Genomic DNA, 20959 nt, shown 5'->3' with positions numbered 1-20959 from the left:
CAGTTTATAAGAAATTTGACATTCAAGGACCCTACAAATGAATAATTTACTCATCATTAAACAAACTAAAACCTTCTAGGAACTAACTTAAGGTAAATTGTTGTAAAGAAACATATAAGTGTGTTTCTGCAGCGGCAGTAAACTAACATGCGAGGAAACCATTGACTTAGGGAGCTGAGGTTTGAGTAAAATTGATTTAAGGATAAAGTACAATAAAAACATATTGAAAAATACAAAAATATCTTTTTCCTTTTCAGAAAAACACTATCACAAGCCCCATAGACACGATAATAGTACTTCTCTAAAGTTGTCTGATATCCCTAGAATAGAAACAAGGTTCCAAAATTTTTTTGTTAATGTGGCTAAAGAGCACTATGGGCACAGGTATAGGGTCTACCAAGTATTTCATGAGGGATGATCAATTGATGGAGGCGTGAGACCAAGTCACATGGCAACAAAGTATATCCAAAAGAGATTCTGAGTTAAGGTTTTTGTATGAAATGCTTGGGGATCACTGCATGGGGTTCTCAAGGAGAAACAACCATGGCAGAAAGGGATACCTCTATGGTGAACATATCTTATGGGAGCAGAGAGTCTTTGCAAGCCTAGGACTGGAATAGAGAGAGAGAGAGAGAGAGAGGGAAAGAGCGGAGGAGAGAAAGGGAGAGAGAGAATGGATGTTGGATGGGAGAGGTTCCTCCTTCTTGGGATTTCTGGCACGTAAAAGATATCCCTAGATATACCTGTACTCCAAAAGCCACATGATAGAGAACCTCAAATTACTGAATGTCAGGGCAATATTATAGAAGTTTTACAAAACATCTTCACATTCCTTATCCAGAATCTGCACAATCCAATGAGGAAGCCCAAGCAAGGATAGCTTCCCTATTTTATAGACGAATGAGCTGGAATAGGGGCTGGGGAAACATGAACACTAGAGACATTCACTCTAGGTTCAAATCCTGGTTTGTGGTCTTATGACCTTGGGAGAGTTACTCTGTTAAACTTTTACAGTATTTTATACATTTCTTGCAGTGTACAAGGAGCTAATTTAGAATCAGTTCCACATCATCTCCATTGGTTTAGTCTCGTGATGAATAAAGGGGCAAAATCTCATTTCTTAGGTTAACTTCTAACTATTCAGGCTTCTTGGTGTGCCCTGCACTGTATGTTAAACAGTACTGATGCCAGATTAGAGGAATGATAAACAAAAGATGAAAACTATCTGGGGCCAATGTACATCACAGTTGCTACATAAATACTTGAATACAAAATGGACCATAACTTGAAATCATGTAGAAGAGACCATAAAGTCATAAGTTTTTAGGAAAACAGCAATGTCTGTTTCCCTGAGAAAACAGCAACAGTTTATGTAAGTGAAAACATTAGTACTTAGGATCAAAGAACAAGAATTTTGTAGTTAGGCAGATCTGGGTATGAATCCCACTTTGACAAACTGGTTTGACTAAGGTCATCTAAAATTTCTGAACCTCAGTTTGTTGATTTTAAAATGGAGGTACTAGTGCCTACCTCAAAGTTGTTGAATCAATTAAATCAGATAATATATGTGAAGTATTTTAGTATATTGCATGGTATATAATAGGCAATCAATAAATAATATTTGTTATGTTGGAAGAAGAGGAGGAAATAGTTTATCATAGTGAACTTCTGAGTACAATAACCACTTTATTCATATGCATATGCCCTTAAATCCTTATTAGGAATGCTATTTAGGGAGGTACCATGATAAGGCAACTTGAACCATACTGATGTGATTAGCTATGCCATTCCATTAACAAAAGAAGTGAGGAAAGTGCTATATCCTTCTACCTTCTACATGTATAAGTGGATTTTCATATAAACAAGACCCTGTTCAACTTGGTAATTTCCTGAAGTACATGGCTTGTACAAATTAAGTACATTTATCAAAAGTAAAGAGTCCTTAATCATAGGAAACAAATGGAGGGTTGCTATTGGGGGGTGGTGGTAGAATGCGGTAACGGGTTGATGGATATTAAGGAGGGCACGTGATATAATGAGCACTGGGTGTTATGTGCAACTGATGAAGCACTAAACTCTACCTCTGAAACTAATAACACACTATATGTTAGTTAGTTTAATTTAAATTTAAAAATAGGGAAAAAAACTTGAAGTAATTAAAAAAAAAAAGTAGAAGTCCTTTATTTCTTTATCTAATGACCACAGAAACATGCTATCTTTTGTGTTTCCTAGATTCCCCCCACTGGCTCAAGCAAGCTATCTGAACCTGCTTATAACCTATATATTAAATAAACTGTCAAATTTTATTGAGCATCTCTTGTGAGCTAGACCCTGACAGAGACAGGAAGTTAAGATGCAGTCCCTATCCTTAGCAGAAGTAAATTTCTCAAATAAATTATACCTTATGAAGAAAAAATGGACTTCTCTCCAACTGAAAATGTACCAGTATTTAGAGCTAAACCTGTGAGTCCCACGTGAGAGGGAAATACACATTAATGAATCGGGCAGGGACATTGTTAATACACACAGTGGAAATATAATGCCCTGATTAATTCCAGGATGAATTTCAGGACAATGAATAATTAAAGTTGCATGGCAAATCTTCATTAGGAGGTTTTCTGCTATCGTTAAATACTAAGTCACATGCTGCTGTCCTGACATTTTTATTATGGGTGGCACAGTTTAAGGAAAAAAGAGTATATTGTTTCTCATGGAAGGCACTGAACATACAGAGTAGCAGATACAAAAACAGAAAGAAAACTATTTTTAAAATAAATTAAACATATTTCATTTCTGTGAAGAGAAATTTCAGGTCAGATCTGAATTCAAAAAAGAAAATTCCAATGGGTTTTTAGAAGAATATAAATTAGCCTAAAATGCTAAATAAGCAGTAAAGGAAAAACTACTAACAGGCTGAAAAACATAGTATTGGAAGTAAAATCCTGGGAAACTGTTAACTTTTACCCTTGGGCTTTGCTTGAACCTCTGCAAGGATGACTATCACTTAAAGAGGCTCTCCTGTATAGAACATTTATTAGAAAGAATGTGCTTTGGAAGTTATAACCTTTGCTTCTCAGTCAGATTCAGAGAAATGCCTGAGCCTGGGACAATAGAGTACTTTTAATACCTGGTATGGATACAGAGAATCACATTTCCTTTCATTTAGGGACAACTTACACGAAAGACCCATATCTGTATCTTTATATGTAGTCAAGAGGTTGGAGTTAAAAATATTAGAGCAAATAGACTGAACAAATCAGGGTATGATTCCAAGTTCTTATAGCTGATTTGGAACACCTCTAAATCTTTGAAAGGAACAATTTCAAGGGATAAAAATTAAGGTCAAGTTCTATGCTGAGTGAATTCATTTCTTGATCAAAAGAAAGGTGAGGTAAAGATTGGGAAATTCACCTGAAATAAACTATAATTGAAATCAGGCCAACAGTTTAAAAATAATAACCTCAAATGAAAAAACTTTAAATAAAACTGAAAAATATAACTTAAGAGAAAATAACAGACACCGATTTTATTTTTCAGAGATTTCCCCATATATGCATTATACACATAATGTATAGTATTATTATTGCTCTTTTATTAAAAAACAGAATAATACATTTGCAACTTAGCTATTTTTTCACTTAATTTATCTTGGACATTTATAAATGTCAGTAAAGACTTTTTCTTGTTACTTGTAATGGCTGAACAGCATTTTACTCTCTGACTATAATAATTTAAACTATTTCCTACTGATGGATATCTAGGCTGTTCCCAAGGTTTCACTATTTCAAAGACTACTGAAATGAAGACTGCTATAAAATATGTCTAAATTCCTAGAATGAGAATTGTTGAAACATAAGGTATGCAGATACTGCCAAATAAGCACCTAGTTTTGTTATATGTAATTTTTGAAAGAAAAACTGTGCAATCGTTTTTTATCAAGTGCTTCATACTCATGTGCAAAATTAAAACTAAGAAATGAAAGGGAAATCCAGCACAAAGAAATAAGGAAAAAATAAAAAGAAAGCGCAGTAAACAGAAAACAAAATGATAGGAATTAATAAGTCAAAATAGAAAAGAAATGGCACAAATATGAAATACATATTTCTATGAAAAGATGTCAGATTGAATTAAAAATAAATACAGCATAGATGCTGAACATAATAGATATATCTATACTAAATGAAAAAAGAACATTAAAGGCAAAGAGAAGACAGTATATTAAACTAATAATGACAGTAGAAGAAAGCAGCCATAGGAATAATATCAGACAGAAAATAATTTGTTATATTTTATGCATTGTAATGGTATCATGGTTATGTTTTTAAAAAGTCCTTATCTTTTAGAGATACACACTCAAGTATTTACAGATGAGATGAAATGATGGATTTGCTTTAAACTTGGATGGGGTTTGGGTGGGGTGATTAATTGGGAGGTATGAGTGAAATAAGATTGGCCATATGATGATATTGTTGAAGCTGAGTGAAAGTATGAGCACAGAGGCTTTCTTGTATTAGTCTCTAATTTTGTAGATATTTGAAATTAAAAAAAAAAATTTTGTAGATATTTGTAGATATCTACAAATTTTGTAGATATTTGAAATTAAAAAAAATTTTTTTAAAGAATTCAAGTAGAAAATAAATGGCACAAAGGAAGATATATTGTTAAAATTATAAAGTAATATGGACAAAAAAATTTTAAATATACAAAATAAAACTGAAAGAAAACATGCAAGGAGGAGATAAATCCATAATTAAAATGAGCAATTTTTAAGATTTTTACCAAAAATTGAGAATCAAGCAGAACAGAAATAGTAAAGATACTAATAATCTAATTATATTACCAGCAAGCTATACACTTATTCATACTCACACATTCACATATATTTGTGCCTGACAAATTCTATATTCTTTTTAAACCCTAGAGGAACACCCCCACCCTAAAACTGGCCATAGATTAGATTACTCTATATGCTTCAGTATTGTTTGATTCTGACAATTAGGAGATAATCATGTATGTGATAAAAAATTAAAGAAAAGAAATATTTATGCTTTATTTGGCTGTGGTGGGTTTTTAAAACATATTCTCTCATTCTATCTCACATAAAACAATAAGCCTGGTATGAAAGTGAGGCTGGAGAGGCTCAATCATTTATCCCAGGTCACTAAATTGGTAAGTGGCAACCAGGACTCAGACCAGAACCACTCAGTTCTGCTGAATGCCAGAGCTGGGTCAGCCTGCCTGACCACGCTGCCTCACGAAAATCTTGATTAGGAAGATTCAAGTTCACCAGACCCTTACTTTTAATTTCTCCTCCAAACAGAACACTTAAGATTTTAATGAATAAAAATCAGATTCTGGTAGAAAATGGATGCAGTAGAATATTCTGAAAAGGGACAAAAATTTTTACTCCAGTATGTCTTCCTGACACCCAGTTTTACTGAAAATCATTCTTCTCTTAAGGTTTAACCATTTTTCTTACAGGAATTTTTATCAGTGTTACACTTAGTGGTGGTTTTTTGTTTTTTGTTTGTTTGTTTTTTAAGCATGTTGCAGTTGTTTAAATCCCTGGAGTTTGATTTTACCAGAGAATAGTGTTACTTCATTATGTTTAACCTGGAAATTTAAAGAAATAGGAATATTCTTTCAGGCCACAGATATTTATTTCTTCATACCACCACATGTTGCATCTACTCTGGGGAAAGATGTGCTTTTCCTAGATACCGATCAGGCCTGGGGCAGGCCACATCTGTGGGAAGACAACTTGAACAATTCTCTTTAGGCAAATGCAAAGCACTTTACTCACCCAATTCGAATTTTCAGCATGCCGCTGAATAACTCAGGGTTATTGGAGATGATCCAGCCAATATGGATGACCAGTTCTTGCTGAATGACCGCCTCCCTCTCATCATGGGTATTACACTTGTAATAGATGATGTTCTTAATCACTCTCGGAGACAAAGGATTAGAGATAACCTCTTCTTCATGCCCAAAGGCACCCAGAGTTACCTATAAGTGGCAGATTTTTATTGCAAAAATTTCCTAGCTACTAAAAGATAAAAGAAAAAAATTCAAGGCTCAGGATGACTGGCAGGCTGAAATTACTCTACGTGAACTAGGGAATTAGGTAGAATAACTGTTCCTGCTATTTATTAAAATGGCTTTCAAAGCGTGACTCCCACTGGAGTTCATGATGGTTCACAGTCTGATCTAAAATATAAGGGCAGGTAAGGGTCCCAGTTAGGGGAGTGAAGGTGAGTGGATAAAAGCAGGGAAGGAATATAAATAACTATTAAGAGAAAATTATTCTGAATGACTTTAGTACTAGAAACTCCCCAGAGAAACCAAAATACATTGGGTAGTTTTACTTTACTGCGCAGTCTACACAATTTTGTAGTTGAGAGTATATTTTTCATTTCTTTTATGGTTTCTCATGTGGAACTTTTGCTCTTTAACAACACTATCACCTTTTGAAAGGCAGATGCAAGGTCATATAGTTCTAGTGTAGCCCCAACTTATCTCAGCATTGTGTTAGGCACCTAGTGAGTATTAAAATACTTGTTGATCTATCTCTCACCTGTGGAGGGGAATAAACGAGGCTGCCCACAGGCCTAGGAAATGAGAAAGCACAGAGGGAAATGACAACAAAAACCCAAAGCAGAGAGGGCTGCTGGAGCTCACAAGAGGAATACTCTGTGTCTCCTCTCTCCTTGGCATCTTGCCCCCCAGAAGAGACTGCAGCCCCTCCTTCCTCCTGATTACCCCTCTCCCTCTCTCTTCCATGGACAGTGCACAATTATGAGAGGCAGGAAAATGAAAAGCATATCAAAGGGTGCTTGTGTTTTCTGAGATGAGGTGAGAGAGCAGAACACGGGATCTTTTGCCCCAACTTTATGAGGAAGTGAAAACTGAGAACTGCTGGTTTATTATATCACAAGTGGTACTAACCAGTTAGTCCAAGTGTGATTACTTTTATTAAAATGTCAGTGTGTAAAGAAGAAAACAAAGAGAAGGCACACCACTGCCTCTGGAAGCAGTGATGATGACTAAACCACTGTTTCATTCCAGAGAGCTTGAGGTGATTGGGAAGCACTTTGTAGGAACAGTATTAACTTCAGTTCTCAGGGCAGTATTTCATAAATGAGGGAATGCAAACTTTGAATGCTCGATCCTCATTTCTTTTTTGTAATGTGGTAAGATGCAGTCAGTAAAGGGACTTCATGCACCTGAAATGGGGCTGTCAGGCTTCCAGGCTTACTCGGCTCTATAAATGTTTCCATGAGAGATGTGCTGGTCTGGCAGGCAGCGGTCCAGCCACAGCCTCACGACAAGCCCCCTAGGATATGGAGGGCAGAGTCTCAGGATCACAGGCTGCAAGTCTCCTCCATATAATGCACAGAATGGACATGACTAACCCTAACCCACCCCTCTCCAAGGGGTCAGATGCCATGACCTCAAAGATCTCCAAAATCTTCTCATATACTCATATGTAGTAGAATTAACTATATTTTCAGATATACTATGGAAACCTAAAATCCAAGGAAAAATAGCTTCCCAAAGCCCATTTACTTTCTCTCAGAGGAAACCCAGTCCAGGGCAGCAATATGAGACTGTGGCTGGACGTAAGGACTGTGGAGAGTTAGAGCAATGGATAAGGTACTTCCTGTATCTTGGTCTATGTAGCTGATGAATGAAGATGAAAATTCTATTAATTCTACTATTAATTTGAAGAAAACAAAGAAAATAACATGTGTGAGAAATGATTTAACTTTTTCTCAGGAGTTTTTAATTAGTACAATCACTTTTTCATTGTTAATAAATATTACAAGATAAAAGAATTTACTATTCTAACATTTTAAGCTGGATGTCAAGATGAAATAATTTCAGTTTTAATGAATTAAGAGCCCTGAAATATGAGCAATGGGCTGATTCTATTAAGGAGGGTTAAAGTATTTCATATTATTAAAGCTTATTATATCCCTAGGCCAACTGTCAGGAAAGCATGATAAAGCGCACATAGTCCCAGAGAAGAGAAAGAAAGCAAACAGGTTTTTACTCCAACCAGTTATGATTCAGCCAGGTAATTAGAGCTAATGGTAAACAAAACAAAAATGAGCAGCCACATCCCACTCTGCATTCCCACATGCACCGGCTCAATTCAAGCCACATTTATCAAGCCAGACCCCATGCTGGAACAGGTCCTGGAAAAGATCTGGGCCCTGACTTCCAGGTGTTCACAGCCTACCTTGGGACACTTGGAAATGAACTGGGATCCAGGACAGATTGTGAGAAGTGTCACAGGTCTGTCATGAGAAGCCAGTGGAGAAAGGAACCACTGGTAACTGGAGAAGGCTCTGTGAGGAGGAGCTAACGAGAGCTGGCCCTTGTGGGAGGGGAGGAGCTATAGGAAGAGGTGGCCTAAAGGATTAAAGATCTGGGGAGTCAAAGCATTTCTCAGAGTGAGAAGAATCTCATGTGGAGTAGAAGGGAAAATGTGCCCTTTGCTATTCACCTGTCTTGGCCCTGCCTATCCAAAACTTGTGTGGAGTACTTTAGTTGGCATTATTGCATGTTCTGGGTCAGCAGCCTCACTGATCTCAACACAGGAGTCGGAAACCACATCTCTAAGATACAGCAGGAGAAAGGGGTGGTCTACTTAGTGAATGTGCATCTTTAAGATTAGGTTTTGCTTCTGTAGGAGCCTTCTGTAGAAATGCCTGAGCCATTGTTAATGTGGCTGAGAGGCCTAGGATATTGAGGCTTGCCAGATTTAAAAGCAAGAGTCTTATCCAGAAGCTTTTGGGATGTAATTGAGTGAGAGTCTGAAAATCAGATACTTACCTGTTTGCCCTGCACTAAAACATTAGTAATGGATGGGGCCAGGCTGTCCACTACTTTACTTAAAAGACTTGCTGCACAGCGCACAACCGACCTGGGGGCAAAGAACAGAGCACGCCAGAGGTTGACAAATCTAAAAGATGGTGAATGAATGGGGGCCCTGATGTGGAAGATTGAAAAATGTGCACAACTAAGTCCTTAAATAATAATTTGAAGGAAATACTGAGCCCAAGACACTGGACCTCATATCTGAAGTCTCCCCAACTGTAGGACCATCTAGAATTAGGAAGGGAACCCCTCATCTTTATCTCTGCTACCAGCATGATTCATGCCATTATCAATTTAAAAAGAAAGAAAAGGAGCCTAACCATCCCTTTGAAGGGGAGTCGAGTTAGGAGGAGTTATTAAGTGACTATTCTGATTTTGCATTAAAAAATTCATTATTGGGGCACCTGGGTGGCTCGGTGGGTTAAGCCTCTGCCTTCGGCTCAGGTCATGATCTCAGGGTCCTGGGATCAAGTCTCGCATTGGGCTCTCTGCTCAGCAGGGAGCCTGCTCCACCCCCTCTCTCTCTGCCTGCTGCTCTGCCTACTTGTGATTTCTCTCTGTCAAATAAATAAATAAAATCTTTAATTAAAAAATTCATTATTAAGTCTGTCACTATATATGTCTTCTATTTCTATAACCACTTTAAATCATGTTTCTTTTGGTGCCTAGATAACCAAATTCCTGGATTTGGGGACTCGCTAAGTAGTCAATTTCAGGAAGTGATACAATGAAATACCAGCACCTTTTTTTTCTTGATAGAGCCAGAATGTTGGAGGAAGGAAGACACATTGCTATTTTTACATTTTCGAAAAAGTCTCAGATTCTAGAGAGAACAGATTTTTTTTAAAGCATGGCACATGCAATACATAAGACATTTTTCCCTCAAAAGTAAAATTCATGTGGAACTTTTAGAGGAAGAAAATAAAATGAAAATGTAGGTTTCAAACAGTTTCCTATATTTCAGGATATCCATGGAAGCTGACTTATAAAAAGTATCTATATTCCTTAATTCCAACATATACGGACTAGTAGAAAATTAAGTAAATAACGGGTAAAGTTAGTGAAACAAATGCTTCTTACTTTTAGAGAAGCTTTCATCCACACATTTTAAGACCAAAAGACATACTTAACCCTCAGAATGCAAATAAGCCCACACGTTTCAAGCAGCTTCAGTTTTGCCACATTCTGTGTATGTTACCTGTTTTCCGTGTACCAAAAAGGTAGTAATGTGTGGGGCTATAGAGGAAGAAAATTTCTGGGTAAAGGCAGCCCCGTAGCGTACCGCCAACCTAAGTGTGTCAGTGGAAAGCCATAAAAGGAAAATACAGTAAATAAACTTCCAGGAGTTTGTTCTTTTAAACATGAGAGTCAGCACTCTAAATATCTGCTAGTTAATGCTTTATCTAAAATCCAAGAATAATAACATAAAGTAAAAACAAGTTCACTTAGCAAAAAATTAGACTATAGACCACATTTGAAATATACTGGCTGAAAAGCAACATCTATTGGCTTGTATGTCTTACTGTGCTGAGAATTTATAGTGCAAATTTGAGATTTAGCCAGAGGATTAATTTAGTATTTCTTTTGGGTTGGAATGGTATATTTGCTATAAATCACGGAGTTGATATACTTGATATACATCTCTTAGATGGTCTTGTTAAATCCTCTTATTTTAGAGATTAGAAACTTGAGGCTCCTTGAGGTTAAGACAAATTCTTATGACATAGCTTGAGATGTTTTTTTCAAAATGAGATAATAATGGGTCATTTAAAAAAATACATGTATTCTTACTTTCAAAATATTAGATTCTGCTGGTAAAATGACTAGAATTGCTTCAAAATACAGAGGGCTATGCATTTAGGCATACCTACTCCATTGTGAACTGAAATAATTTTATCTCATCTTGCCCTATTTTTTTTTCCATTCCCTGAGAGACTACTTCTGCAGAACATATTAGTTATTTTACATGAAGCAACTATAATCACTGGGATTCATTCAACTTAAGTAGTGAGAGAACTGCCTTCTATTATTTTTGCTTATGATTAAATGAACCATTGGTCTTTTTTCATGGCCTTCTATGAAATACAAAGTAGAACTTAAAGCACCTTGCTGGGACAGAGGATACACAATGTAGAAAAAGAGTCATTAGCCTATCATTCCAGTGAATACTCTCTCCAGGTTCTGTTCCTGTGGAGGTCCTTATTCCCAGACATTATTTTTAATAACTTGGGAGAGCCACAATACAATGGAATGTAGGCAGGCCCTTAGAAAGTAGACAGAATCACAGCCGTAACCTTGGAGTTTAAAAGTAAAAATTAGGATAAATAACCATCTTTAAGATTGCCCATTATCTTTATGCTTTTAAATATGACAACACAAAAAATAAAACATAATGACAAAGACACTAATACGAACCAAAGCTTTTTGCTGCCAGCTCTTCTATATACTCTCTCAATGTGATCAGAAATGGTACCTAGACATTGGATAATAGAGTCTTTGTTGAAGAAAAAAATCCTTTTAATTAAATATATAACATTTATTCTCTTTCAAAAAAACACTCTTGTATTTCATTTTGTTCCACTAGAGTTAATCCACATCCAATAGTCTTCTGAACTACCTGACATATTTAAACATGTAAACCAATATATTACGTGAATGTCCCAGCCATAATTAATATTTAGTTTGAGTATATGATTTTGGTGAGTACTTTATTTCTTGAAATTTATTACTTTCTTAATTAATATGCAATCTAAGTTTTTAACAAATAAAGATGTTATTTTAAGTAGTGCAGAAAATAAGCAGAACACAGAAAATTGAACAAGTACTGCAGATTCTGAATATAAATATACATTTATTTGTCCTATGAAAGTTTACAGAGACTCTCTAATGTGCATGATCATTCCAATAAACATTGCTGTTTAGAATCCTGATCAATCTTTAATCCTAAACAAATCAACATGCCCCTCTAACAAAGGACAGAGCCAAAAACTTTGAGTATCTTGAAATGTATTCTGTATTATTCTATGTAATAAAACGCTAGAAGCAGACCATGATGGAGAATTCAAGAATTCCTTAGAGTGCCTCAACATATAAGTGTGGATTTCAGGGGTAATTGGGTCACATCCTTAATGCAGAGAGGACATGATTAGAAATGATTTATTTTTGTTGGGGCGCCTGGGTGGTTCAGTGCATTAAGCCCCTGTCTTCGGCTTAGGTCATGATCTCAGGGTCCTGGGATTGAGCCCCACATTGGGCTTTCTGCTCAGTGGGGAGCCTGCCTTCCCCACCCCCCATGCCTGCCTCTCTACCTACTTGTGATCTCTCTCTATATATCAAATAAATAAATAAAGTCTTAAAAAAGAGAGAGAAATGATCAATTTTTGTTATCAATGTTTTGTTATCAATTTTGTTGTCAATGTTTGTTATCAATTTTTGTTATCAATTCTATTAAATGCCATATTCCATTGGCTGCTGAAGACCATGAGGGAGCTAATTTTTATAGCTATAATGATTTAATATTGTTCTTAGAAACATTCAGGAAATAAAACTGGAAACAGAAACTGTCAATAAAGAACTATGAAAGAGTCATCAGAGGTTAACAGTTATAGGCAGAATCAGGCTTTACCACCATTCAGACAATCAGAGAAACAATCAAACATCACTGCATGAAAGCAATTTAGGAGTTCATACATCAGTCTATACCACTCTAGGGGGTATGAATAAACATTTTCCATTTAAAGGTTAAAAAATGGTTTAATGGAGAATAAAATAGGTCTCATTATTCAAAAATGTTCTCTTAGACGTGTATACTTACCTTCCCTGGTGATGAAGTTGGGGCCTTCTCTTTTGAGCAGTATACCCAGCAGGATGACTTGGCTAGCCAGACAACTGCAGTCCTAAAAATACAAATCACAGTGAGTAACTGGAATAAAATGGATACAAAAGTTACCATAGGGAGTAACTAATCAGGCAACCACGTGATGCAGAGAGGAAATCTGCTATTATTAAAGAATTAACAAAAAATATTAAAGAAAAAAATAAAGAAAAATAAAATGTTGCTGATATACTACCAAGCACTAGATGACATTAAACAACTATTTATCTTAGGTATCTTGGAGACAGAGAGTAGACAGGTTGGTTTCCTGATGTAGTAGTATTTAATAATCAAATTTTCCAGAAAACAAGATAAGCAATGGACAGAAAATATATTGTCTCCAAGCATTAATACTTGATTAACACTTGATTTTGCCACTCTCTGATTTGGCCAAGTCATTCAACCTCATTCCTTTTGCTTATTCATAAATGAGAGACCATGTTGCTATCAACCTGTTATGAGATGGATAAAAGCAGGGGACATGCATAGAATGCTTTTTATGTATTAGGGCATGTGCTATGTGCTTTATGCTTACCATATTATTCTCATGTTTATGGAAATCTGTAGATAATGTTAATCAATAACAAGAACAAAAGATATCTAGTAGGATACATAGTTAACCTACATGCTCAAATTTGTGGTATAGCCCAATAAGATGTCATAGTGTTATAGTTCTATCATTAGAATTTCATTTCCTTGGATAAGTACTATAACCCACTCTCACCCCACCTCTTTTAAAATGCAAATACTCGTAGGAAAGGTAAAGTATTAGGTTGTTCACATAATATTCATAGAATATGGTCATAGGATTGCTTTCCTCAATGACTGGAGAGACTTACAGCAAGCATTAAGACCTAAACACAGGGATAAGAGAGAAGATCCAAGTTGCGAAAAGGATGGAAGAGTGCCAAATGAGAAGTCTGGAGATCCCAAAGGCAACTATTTCTGACATAACTTCTTCAATGGCTCATATAATACCTTCATACCCAATCATCCACACTCCTTAAGCATCTTTAAGACATCAGTGCTAATGTTAGACCATGAAAACAACCTCTCATTACTGCCTCTACCATAGAGAGGTCATCTACCTCCAGGCACTTGCATCTACCTTCTTCGAGAGGACAAAAGAAATACGGCTTGGACCTGAGAATTCCTGCTCTGCCAACCTCACTCAGAGCCAGGTGGGAATTACATCTTCCTTACATTGAGTTTTTGAAGAATTTCATGGGTGGGCTTGTTCTTCCATTCAGTAATGGCAATATCTGGTTGCTGTTCTAGTTCAGGAGCACTAGGGGTACTGCTTTGTCGTTTGACTTTTGAATGTTTGGGAAGTTCTAGTTCCTCAAAACTCTTAAATTCTGGAAGCCTAGAAATTAAAGAAACAACAACAAAAAAAAAGGTTCAGATTTCCTACATTTCCAATTCTAGTTTCCTGCTTTTCTAATAATAACCCAAAGGGACTTACTCTTCTGTGTCACTGATTCGTAGGAAGTCAAGTTGTTCCACTACGGCTCCAGATATTAGTGTCTGAAATGTGATTGAGAAAAAATTCACAACTCTTAAATTCATGAAGCCATACCCTTATGATCTGTGCATATACAATTCTGTAAGAATATAATACTCAAAAAAAGTTTACTTTAAAAAGTACACACAATTCTTAATTTCTTAAATGAGCATTCTAAAATCAGAGAGGTTTTCATATACAACAAAACCCTCTTTAAAAGAACAAGTAAATCATGCTACAAGTTCATGTGTCATAGTAAATAGGAAAGTCAACATGAGTCTCTCTGTTCTGAGAATTATATGCATTTATTTTTAAGCTAGAGTTAAAATTCAGTATCTACTAACATGTTAAAAATAGTTTGAAATTAAAAAAACAAGAAATACTAAAATTGCTTTGAGAAAAGATGATAGGAAATTGCACTTTGGTTTCTGTTACCGTATATATTTCAGGGCTATCTAATGATAGGATACTGCCAAGTCTCCATTTTTCAGGATTAGGAAGTTGTTGATTATTGAGGCCAATCCTTCTCTACATTCTGGCAACCCATATTTGGTCATTTCATTTTTCATTAGTTCCTGATTATAGGTTAGCAAACTAAATAAGGCCAAACTCAAACACAGTTTTTGTTTGTCAGTGGTTCATGTGAAGAACATAAATGAATGAAAACCCACAATGGTTTTTTAGCAATATGTGTCACTTCTAATTACCTGATGAATTGTCAGATAAAATTGAGAAATGTTATGCATAAAAAACAAGCCATAAATTATTTTAAAAATAAGCCAATTCTTCAATCAAAACTGTCTTACATGTATTACTTTCTCAATTTTCTCACTGTTCTTTTCAAATAGGAAGAAACATGACACAGGAAATGTTGCACTTATTGGCTAACCACCCAGAGCTATACTGTCTTCTCCTCTAGAGGAAACTCATAAACAAAGTGGATCATCAACAAATAACCTACTATAAATGTCAGGACATATTACCAGCAATCATACTAAAGCCTTCTTTCAGACTTTGAGTGAGGAAGGCCAAACATGGAACCAATCTGCACATTTTCATGTGGCAGCGATAGGGTCTGAGAACAGTCTGTGCCTAAGTAGAGAGCAGTGTTGAGCATAATAAAAGTCCGTTGAGTGATATTTCCTAAGATTCAGGCTCATATCTACACATATTTCTCTCTGGTTGACTAATTTATTAGACAAATATTTATTGAACATCTACCATATTCCAGGCACTCCGCTAGGTATTAAGGATAAAGCACAAATAAAATACACAAAATCCTTGCTCTTTTGAAATTTGACCTTAGCTGTGTAGGAAGAAGACAACACAAACAAACAAAAATCTAAATATGCTATGTCAGATGATGTTAAGTACAAAGTAGAAATAAGAAAGGTAGGGGATGAGAAGTGTAGGGGTAGGGTAGTAGGAGGAGGCAGGTTTGCCATTTTACACGGGTGATCAGAAAAGACTTCCTCTCATAGAGTGACATGTATGTGGAATATACAATATAGATCTTAAGGAAGAGTGTGCAGGGCTGAGTTCCTGAAGTGCAAAGTTCTTGAAGCAGAAGCATGCCTGGTGTGTTTTAGAATCAATAAGGAGAAGAATGGATATGGAACATGGCAGACAGGACAGAGTGGTAGGAGATGAGGTCAGAAAAAAAGGTTCAGATCATGGATAGTACAAAGACCATTGGAAGGACTTTGGTTTGTTTTCACTTTGTATGAGAAAGAAAGTCAGTAAAGGCTTATGATATGTCATATAATCTAACTGCCTTATGAGCAGGTAGAGGATAACTGTCTTATGGCCAGTAGGAATTAAGACTACTGTAAAAATCTAGGCGATGCATGCTGGTAACCTGAGCTGTGATGTTAATGTTAGAAGTGATGGAAAGTAGTTAGATTCGCGATATAATCTGAGGGTAAAGAAAACCAGAATTGATAATGGATTGTAATAATGTGGGATATGAATGAAGGAGAAGAGGCAAGAATTATTTGATGCTCAAATCTAATAGTTAATACTGAAAACATAAGAAAAATAATTTTGACTTAGTATTTTCTGTTACTAGCCTACCCATGCTATATACTGATTAAGCTCATAAGGTAAATGTTAATAGGCAAATGCTAAATTCCACTAATACTCTCTATAGAGCTTTTGATAAAAAAAAAAAATTCAGTTGGTTAACAAAGTCTCCTAAATTAGTTTCATAAAAAAAAATTACACTTATAATCATTTACTAGGCATTAATACTTTACTTCTGATGGTAATCAAATGACTTAACATTGTTATATATATGTCAAATGAAATATAGTATTCAAAAAGGTATCCTGCTCTGTGATACTTAATTATATCCCACCAAGGTCCTTTCCAGCTGAACATCCTACCTAAGACTGCACTCCATCCGACCATCCTGCATTGCTCCCTTGCTTTGTTTCTGGTTTGGCTCTCCCATGAGATCAGGGACCTTGTATATTTTTTTCACCATTTTATCCCCAGTACCTAGAGACGGAGCTCAATCAATATATGTTGAATCAATGAACCAATATTCGTGTCTTTCCTAAAAGAGAATAGTAGTGGGCAGAGCACTCTGGAAATACAGAGATGACTCAGGCTTGGCCTGAGAAAGTTTTCAATCTACAGAGAGAAGCAGACACAAGAAACTAGCTACACTTAAATTAAGAGCTATAGCAAAGATTCAAGCAAAATGCCATAGAAACACACAGGAGTGTGAAATTAATTCCAACCTTGGAGACGTCACTAAAGAGGAGACATTGGCCTAAATTATAAAATTAAAATATTTAGAAGGAAAAAAGGAAAAAGGCAAGGATAGAAGAGAATAACAACATGAGCAGGAAAAAAATCCAATTACATTCAGGGATTTTGAAAGTACCCAGTATATTTAGGAGTGGAAAACAGGGCTGGGAATGAGCTGCATGGAAAGATCCTGGGTGATGAGGCAGGGAGGGAGGTTGGGGGTCCAGTGATGAGAGAGACCATGGAACATGGGCTAACGAGATCTAAAAGGGCTTGAAATAAAAAGAAAAGCATATAGGTGTCATTTTCATTTACTATATTAAAGAGAAGACAAAGGCTAGGGTGTGGGGGATGAGGGGTTGCTGTTTAATAAGTACAAAGTTTCAGTTTTGCAAGATGAAAAGAAAGTTTATTCTCTGGTGAAAGACTCTACTCAAGGGAGAGACAGGGCACAGCAGAGAGCAGGAAACAGCAGGACGCCCTGGCTCCTTCTACAACCCTGTACTCAGGATATGAAAGCAAAATGTATCTTCTTTAGGCATGAGGTTATATGTTTATTTTGGAAACTGAAGGACCTAGGAGAAAAAAAACTCCAGATATTGGCACCTGGTATTTCTCCCCAAAAAGAGCCCTTGCTATCAGACTACCTGATAAATGACATCATTGTGACAAAAATCCTTGTTCCCAAACATAGAGCTTCCAATAAATTTATTCTTTCACTCTTAAAAATGAATGGATAGCTAAAGATTACCACACATCTCACAAATGCCCCCAACATGAAAGACTGAGCACAAAAAAACAAGAATTTTTTTTTAAAGAAAGAGATCAGGCAGAGAAGAAAATTTCAAAAGTTCTCTAGTAAATAATCTCAGAAAGATAAAATATAATACCCAGAAAATATGAACATGATTTTATGAAAAGGGAAAATTAAAAACATGATAGCCAGAATATAAAACTTAACAAAGAAGCTGCATGATAAATACAAAAGAAATTTTTACAGAAAGCATAACAGAAAGACAATAGCAACAGGAAGCGATAGAAAATAAGGGGGAAAAGATAAAAAAAATTTTTCAGGTAAAAACCAATAAAGTAAACAAAACAAGCACTAGTGGAATGAGTATGTAAACATGCCACTTATAGGTCCCTCTGTAAATTTTCCTCTTTCTTACTCATTATTGAGAACCTACTACACGAAAGATCCTATGAGATAATCACATTTTTATGTGTGTGTGTGTGTAGAAAATAAGGCACTTAAGTCCATGACAGACTACAACCTGACTAGTTCATGTTTAAGGTCATAGAAGGATCTCCAGAAGAGTACTATTATGTTTGACCTAGGTGAGTTTGCAGAACCAGTCTTAAAGTTTGGTAAGATTTTAAAGTGCAGACATCTTGAAAGAATAAAAGATATTCCAAATAGAGGAAATGGCATAAGCAGAGGGGCAGAACCTTACAAGGTCAGAACAGAGTAATCAACTTGAATTGGCAGAAGCACAGAGTGCTTAGTAGAAGATAACTGTGGGCAGGGAGGCTAACAGGGAATCACAAGGGGCTTTTTTCATTTGGGAATTATGAAGATAATGCTGTGAGGTCCTGAATCAAACGAGGATCCTCTCCAGGCTGGATGTTACTGTGAAGCATGGAAAAGAATACTGGACCAGGGAGTTAGGTAACTTGGACTAGGGTGTTAGGCAGGTCACTTCACCACTCTGGACGCCAGCTTCCTCAACTGCAAAACAGATGTTGGAGAGGAGCTATTAAAGTCTAAAATTCTGGTTGGGAAACCACTGTAATTGTTCAAGCACAAGACTGGAGAGATAAAATAAACAGGATGGTTACAATAGGAATAGGAAGGTAAGCACAGAATAACCTTAAGACAAAAGCCTTAAACAGAACATATTAAGAAAAATGGCTCTGTGTATTAATTGTCCTGAAACAGAAACACACTGAAATTTAGAAGATTACCTGTAGACGATCGACATGTACTTTGACTCCTCCAACTATTCCCTTTTTAAAGGCTGCCAACATATCTAATATGGGGTTGAATCGACTACCTCTAAAAAATATAAACAGACAAACAAAAAGTACATTATTAATAACAGAATAAGAAATAAAAAATCTAACACTAAGTATCCTTCACATATGCAAGTCTCTCTGCTACATGCTGACAGAGACATAAAAACAGTAGGAGGGCCTTCTCCTAAAGGGTTACAGTGTTAAAGCAGGTGAGATGGGTGCACCTCACTTCTTTCGTCAACCTACCGTATATTGTCTTCCCGGATGAGAACAAGGAAAATTGGACGTCCATGCATTTTCCAGTATTGCTTAATGAACTGTAGTGCATTCTATCAAAACATAAGAATGAGGTAGCATGTAATAGCATTATATCTGAGCTGATCAGGATGTTTAACAATTTGTGGAAAATAGCCAACAAAATTCAGATATATCAAGATAATTCACAGTCAATTCCTGGATAATATAAACTATTAGGGGTAGAAATGTTATGATACAAACATGTATACAAGTATGAATATATACAAATTTAAGTCTGAAACTTCATTGAATTTAAACTTTGTTCTTAAAAGGAGTCAGATTACATATATTTTAAGACTACTTCCATTTTGGTGGCCTAATCGAATGGCTGGAGGGAAAAAAAAATAAAAGAGAGAGAGAGAGAAAGAGAAGTCAAGAAACATTAACTATAAAAAACAAACTGATGGTTACCAGAGGCGTGGTGGGAGGATGAAATGGGGGATGGACATTAAGGAAGGCACTTGTGGTGAAGAACACAGGGTGATGTATGGAACCACTGAATCACTATATTGTACATGTGAAACTAATATAACACTGTATGTTAACTCTAACTGGAATTAAAATAAATACTTGAAGAAGAAGAACAAAAAGGAATGGTCCCAGGGAGGAAAAATCAATCCAGGGTTGTCATCCAGAAGATTAATCCTCATCCCACATTACTGTGCATTTATTACAGCAAATGGGAGAAACAAGACTGAATCATAAATATGGAGAGTCCTTTTTTGACTCAATTTCTACTGTTGTCATCATCATTGTCATCATCACATCAAAGACTTACATAACACTTCACCATATGTCAGGCACTATTCTGAGCACCTTATATACATTAACTCATTTAATTCTCAGAATATTCCTATTATTATTCAGTTATACAGATGAGAAAAGAGAGACACAGAGAAGTCAAGTAACTCGCCCAAGATCATACAGCTGGTAAATAAACAGTAGAGCCAAGATTCTAACAAATGTAATCTGGGTCCAGACTTCATGCTCTAAACCATGACTCTAAGCTTCTCTACTCTGCAAATGGAAAAGGGATTGGAGGAGATTTTAACTGACGAGATGTTATGAGTTGGTTGAGGTTTTACTTGACATTCTTCATAATATAAATAAAATTACTTTCCTAACTCAACTTTTGTTCAAAAAGAGATAAATTACTGCTGTCATATGAACATGGTTTCCAAATGGTTTCCCCTTTGCTTTATAAACTGTATCTTTTCATTCCATTTATAGAATGGTCTATCAAGCAACGTCACACAACTTTATATAAGACATACTCCATCTATTATTCTAATGCTGCAAGCAATTTAACTCTTTCTCTAAAGCCACGCAGACATTGTTTTACTTTCATATTTTACAGCATGTTAACCCAGTGTCACAGACACCCAGAAGCACTCAATTTAATAACATATGATAAAATCAGTAGAAACACAGTCATCCAATTTCAATAAAAAGGGGTTTTGAAGCTACCTTTATGTCATCTATCAGCAGTAGAACATCTTGAGACATGTAGAAATCACTTAGGTCAAAGATGATAGGGTAACAAACCACAGTCTTTCCTAGAATGCGATAAATCTGTAAGAGATAATTTTAAAAAGTACAAAACAGGACCAAAGGCAAAAGTACAGTAGTGT

General features: G+C 36.0%; 1 protein-coding gene across 2 annotated transcripts in view; it reads right to left on the bottom strand.

The window, feature by feature from the left end:
* PHKB (phosphorylase kinase regulatory subunit beta) overlaps positions 1-20959 on the bottom strand; it is a 242624-nt gene that overhangs the window by 19605 nt on the left and 202060 nt on the right. The window contains exons 19-27 of one of the 2 annotated variants that reach the window (XM_045076026.1): positions 20796-20900; positions 19278-19360; positions 18981-19071; positions 14223-14284; positions 13961-14123; positions 12698-12779; positions 11299-11356; positions 10082-10172; positions 5804-6006 (exon numbers count right to left, since the gene is read on the bottom strand). In XM_045076026.1, the coding sequence (XP_044931961.1) occupies positions 5804-6006; positions 10082-10172; positions 11299-11356; positions 12698-12779; positions 13961-14123; positions 14223-14284; positions 18981-19071; positions 19278-19360; positions 20796-20900 (938 nt within the window). Of the gene's footprint in view, positions 1-5803; positions 6007-8838; positions 8930-10081; positions 10173-11298; positions 11357-12697; positions 12780-13960; positions 14124-14222; positions 14285-18980; positions 19072-19277; positions 19361-20795; positions 20901-20959 lie in introns of both variants that reach the window. The other variant, XM_004744118.3, reaches the window with a different exon arrangement.

The sequence above is a fragment of the Mustela putorius genome, unplaced genomic scaffold (genome assembly GCF_011764305.1).
Source record: "Mustela putorius furo isolate JIRA1106 unplaced genomic scaffold, ASM1176430v1.1 tig00000174_pilon_pilon_pilon, whole genome shotgun sequence".
In the NCBI taxonomy this organism is placed as follows: Eukaryota; Metazoa; Chordata; class Mammalia; order Carnivora; family Mustelidae; genus Mustela; species Mustela putorius.
The sequence above is the reverse complement of the archived record's forward strand: the minus strand, read 5'-3'. Positions and strand labels throughout refer to the sequence as shown.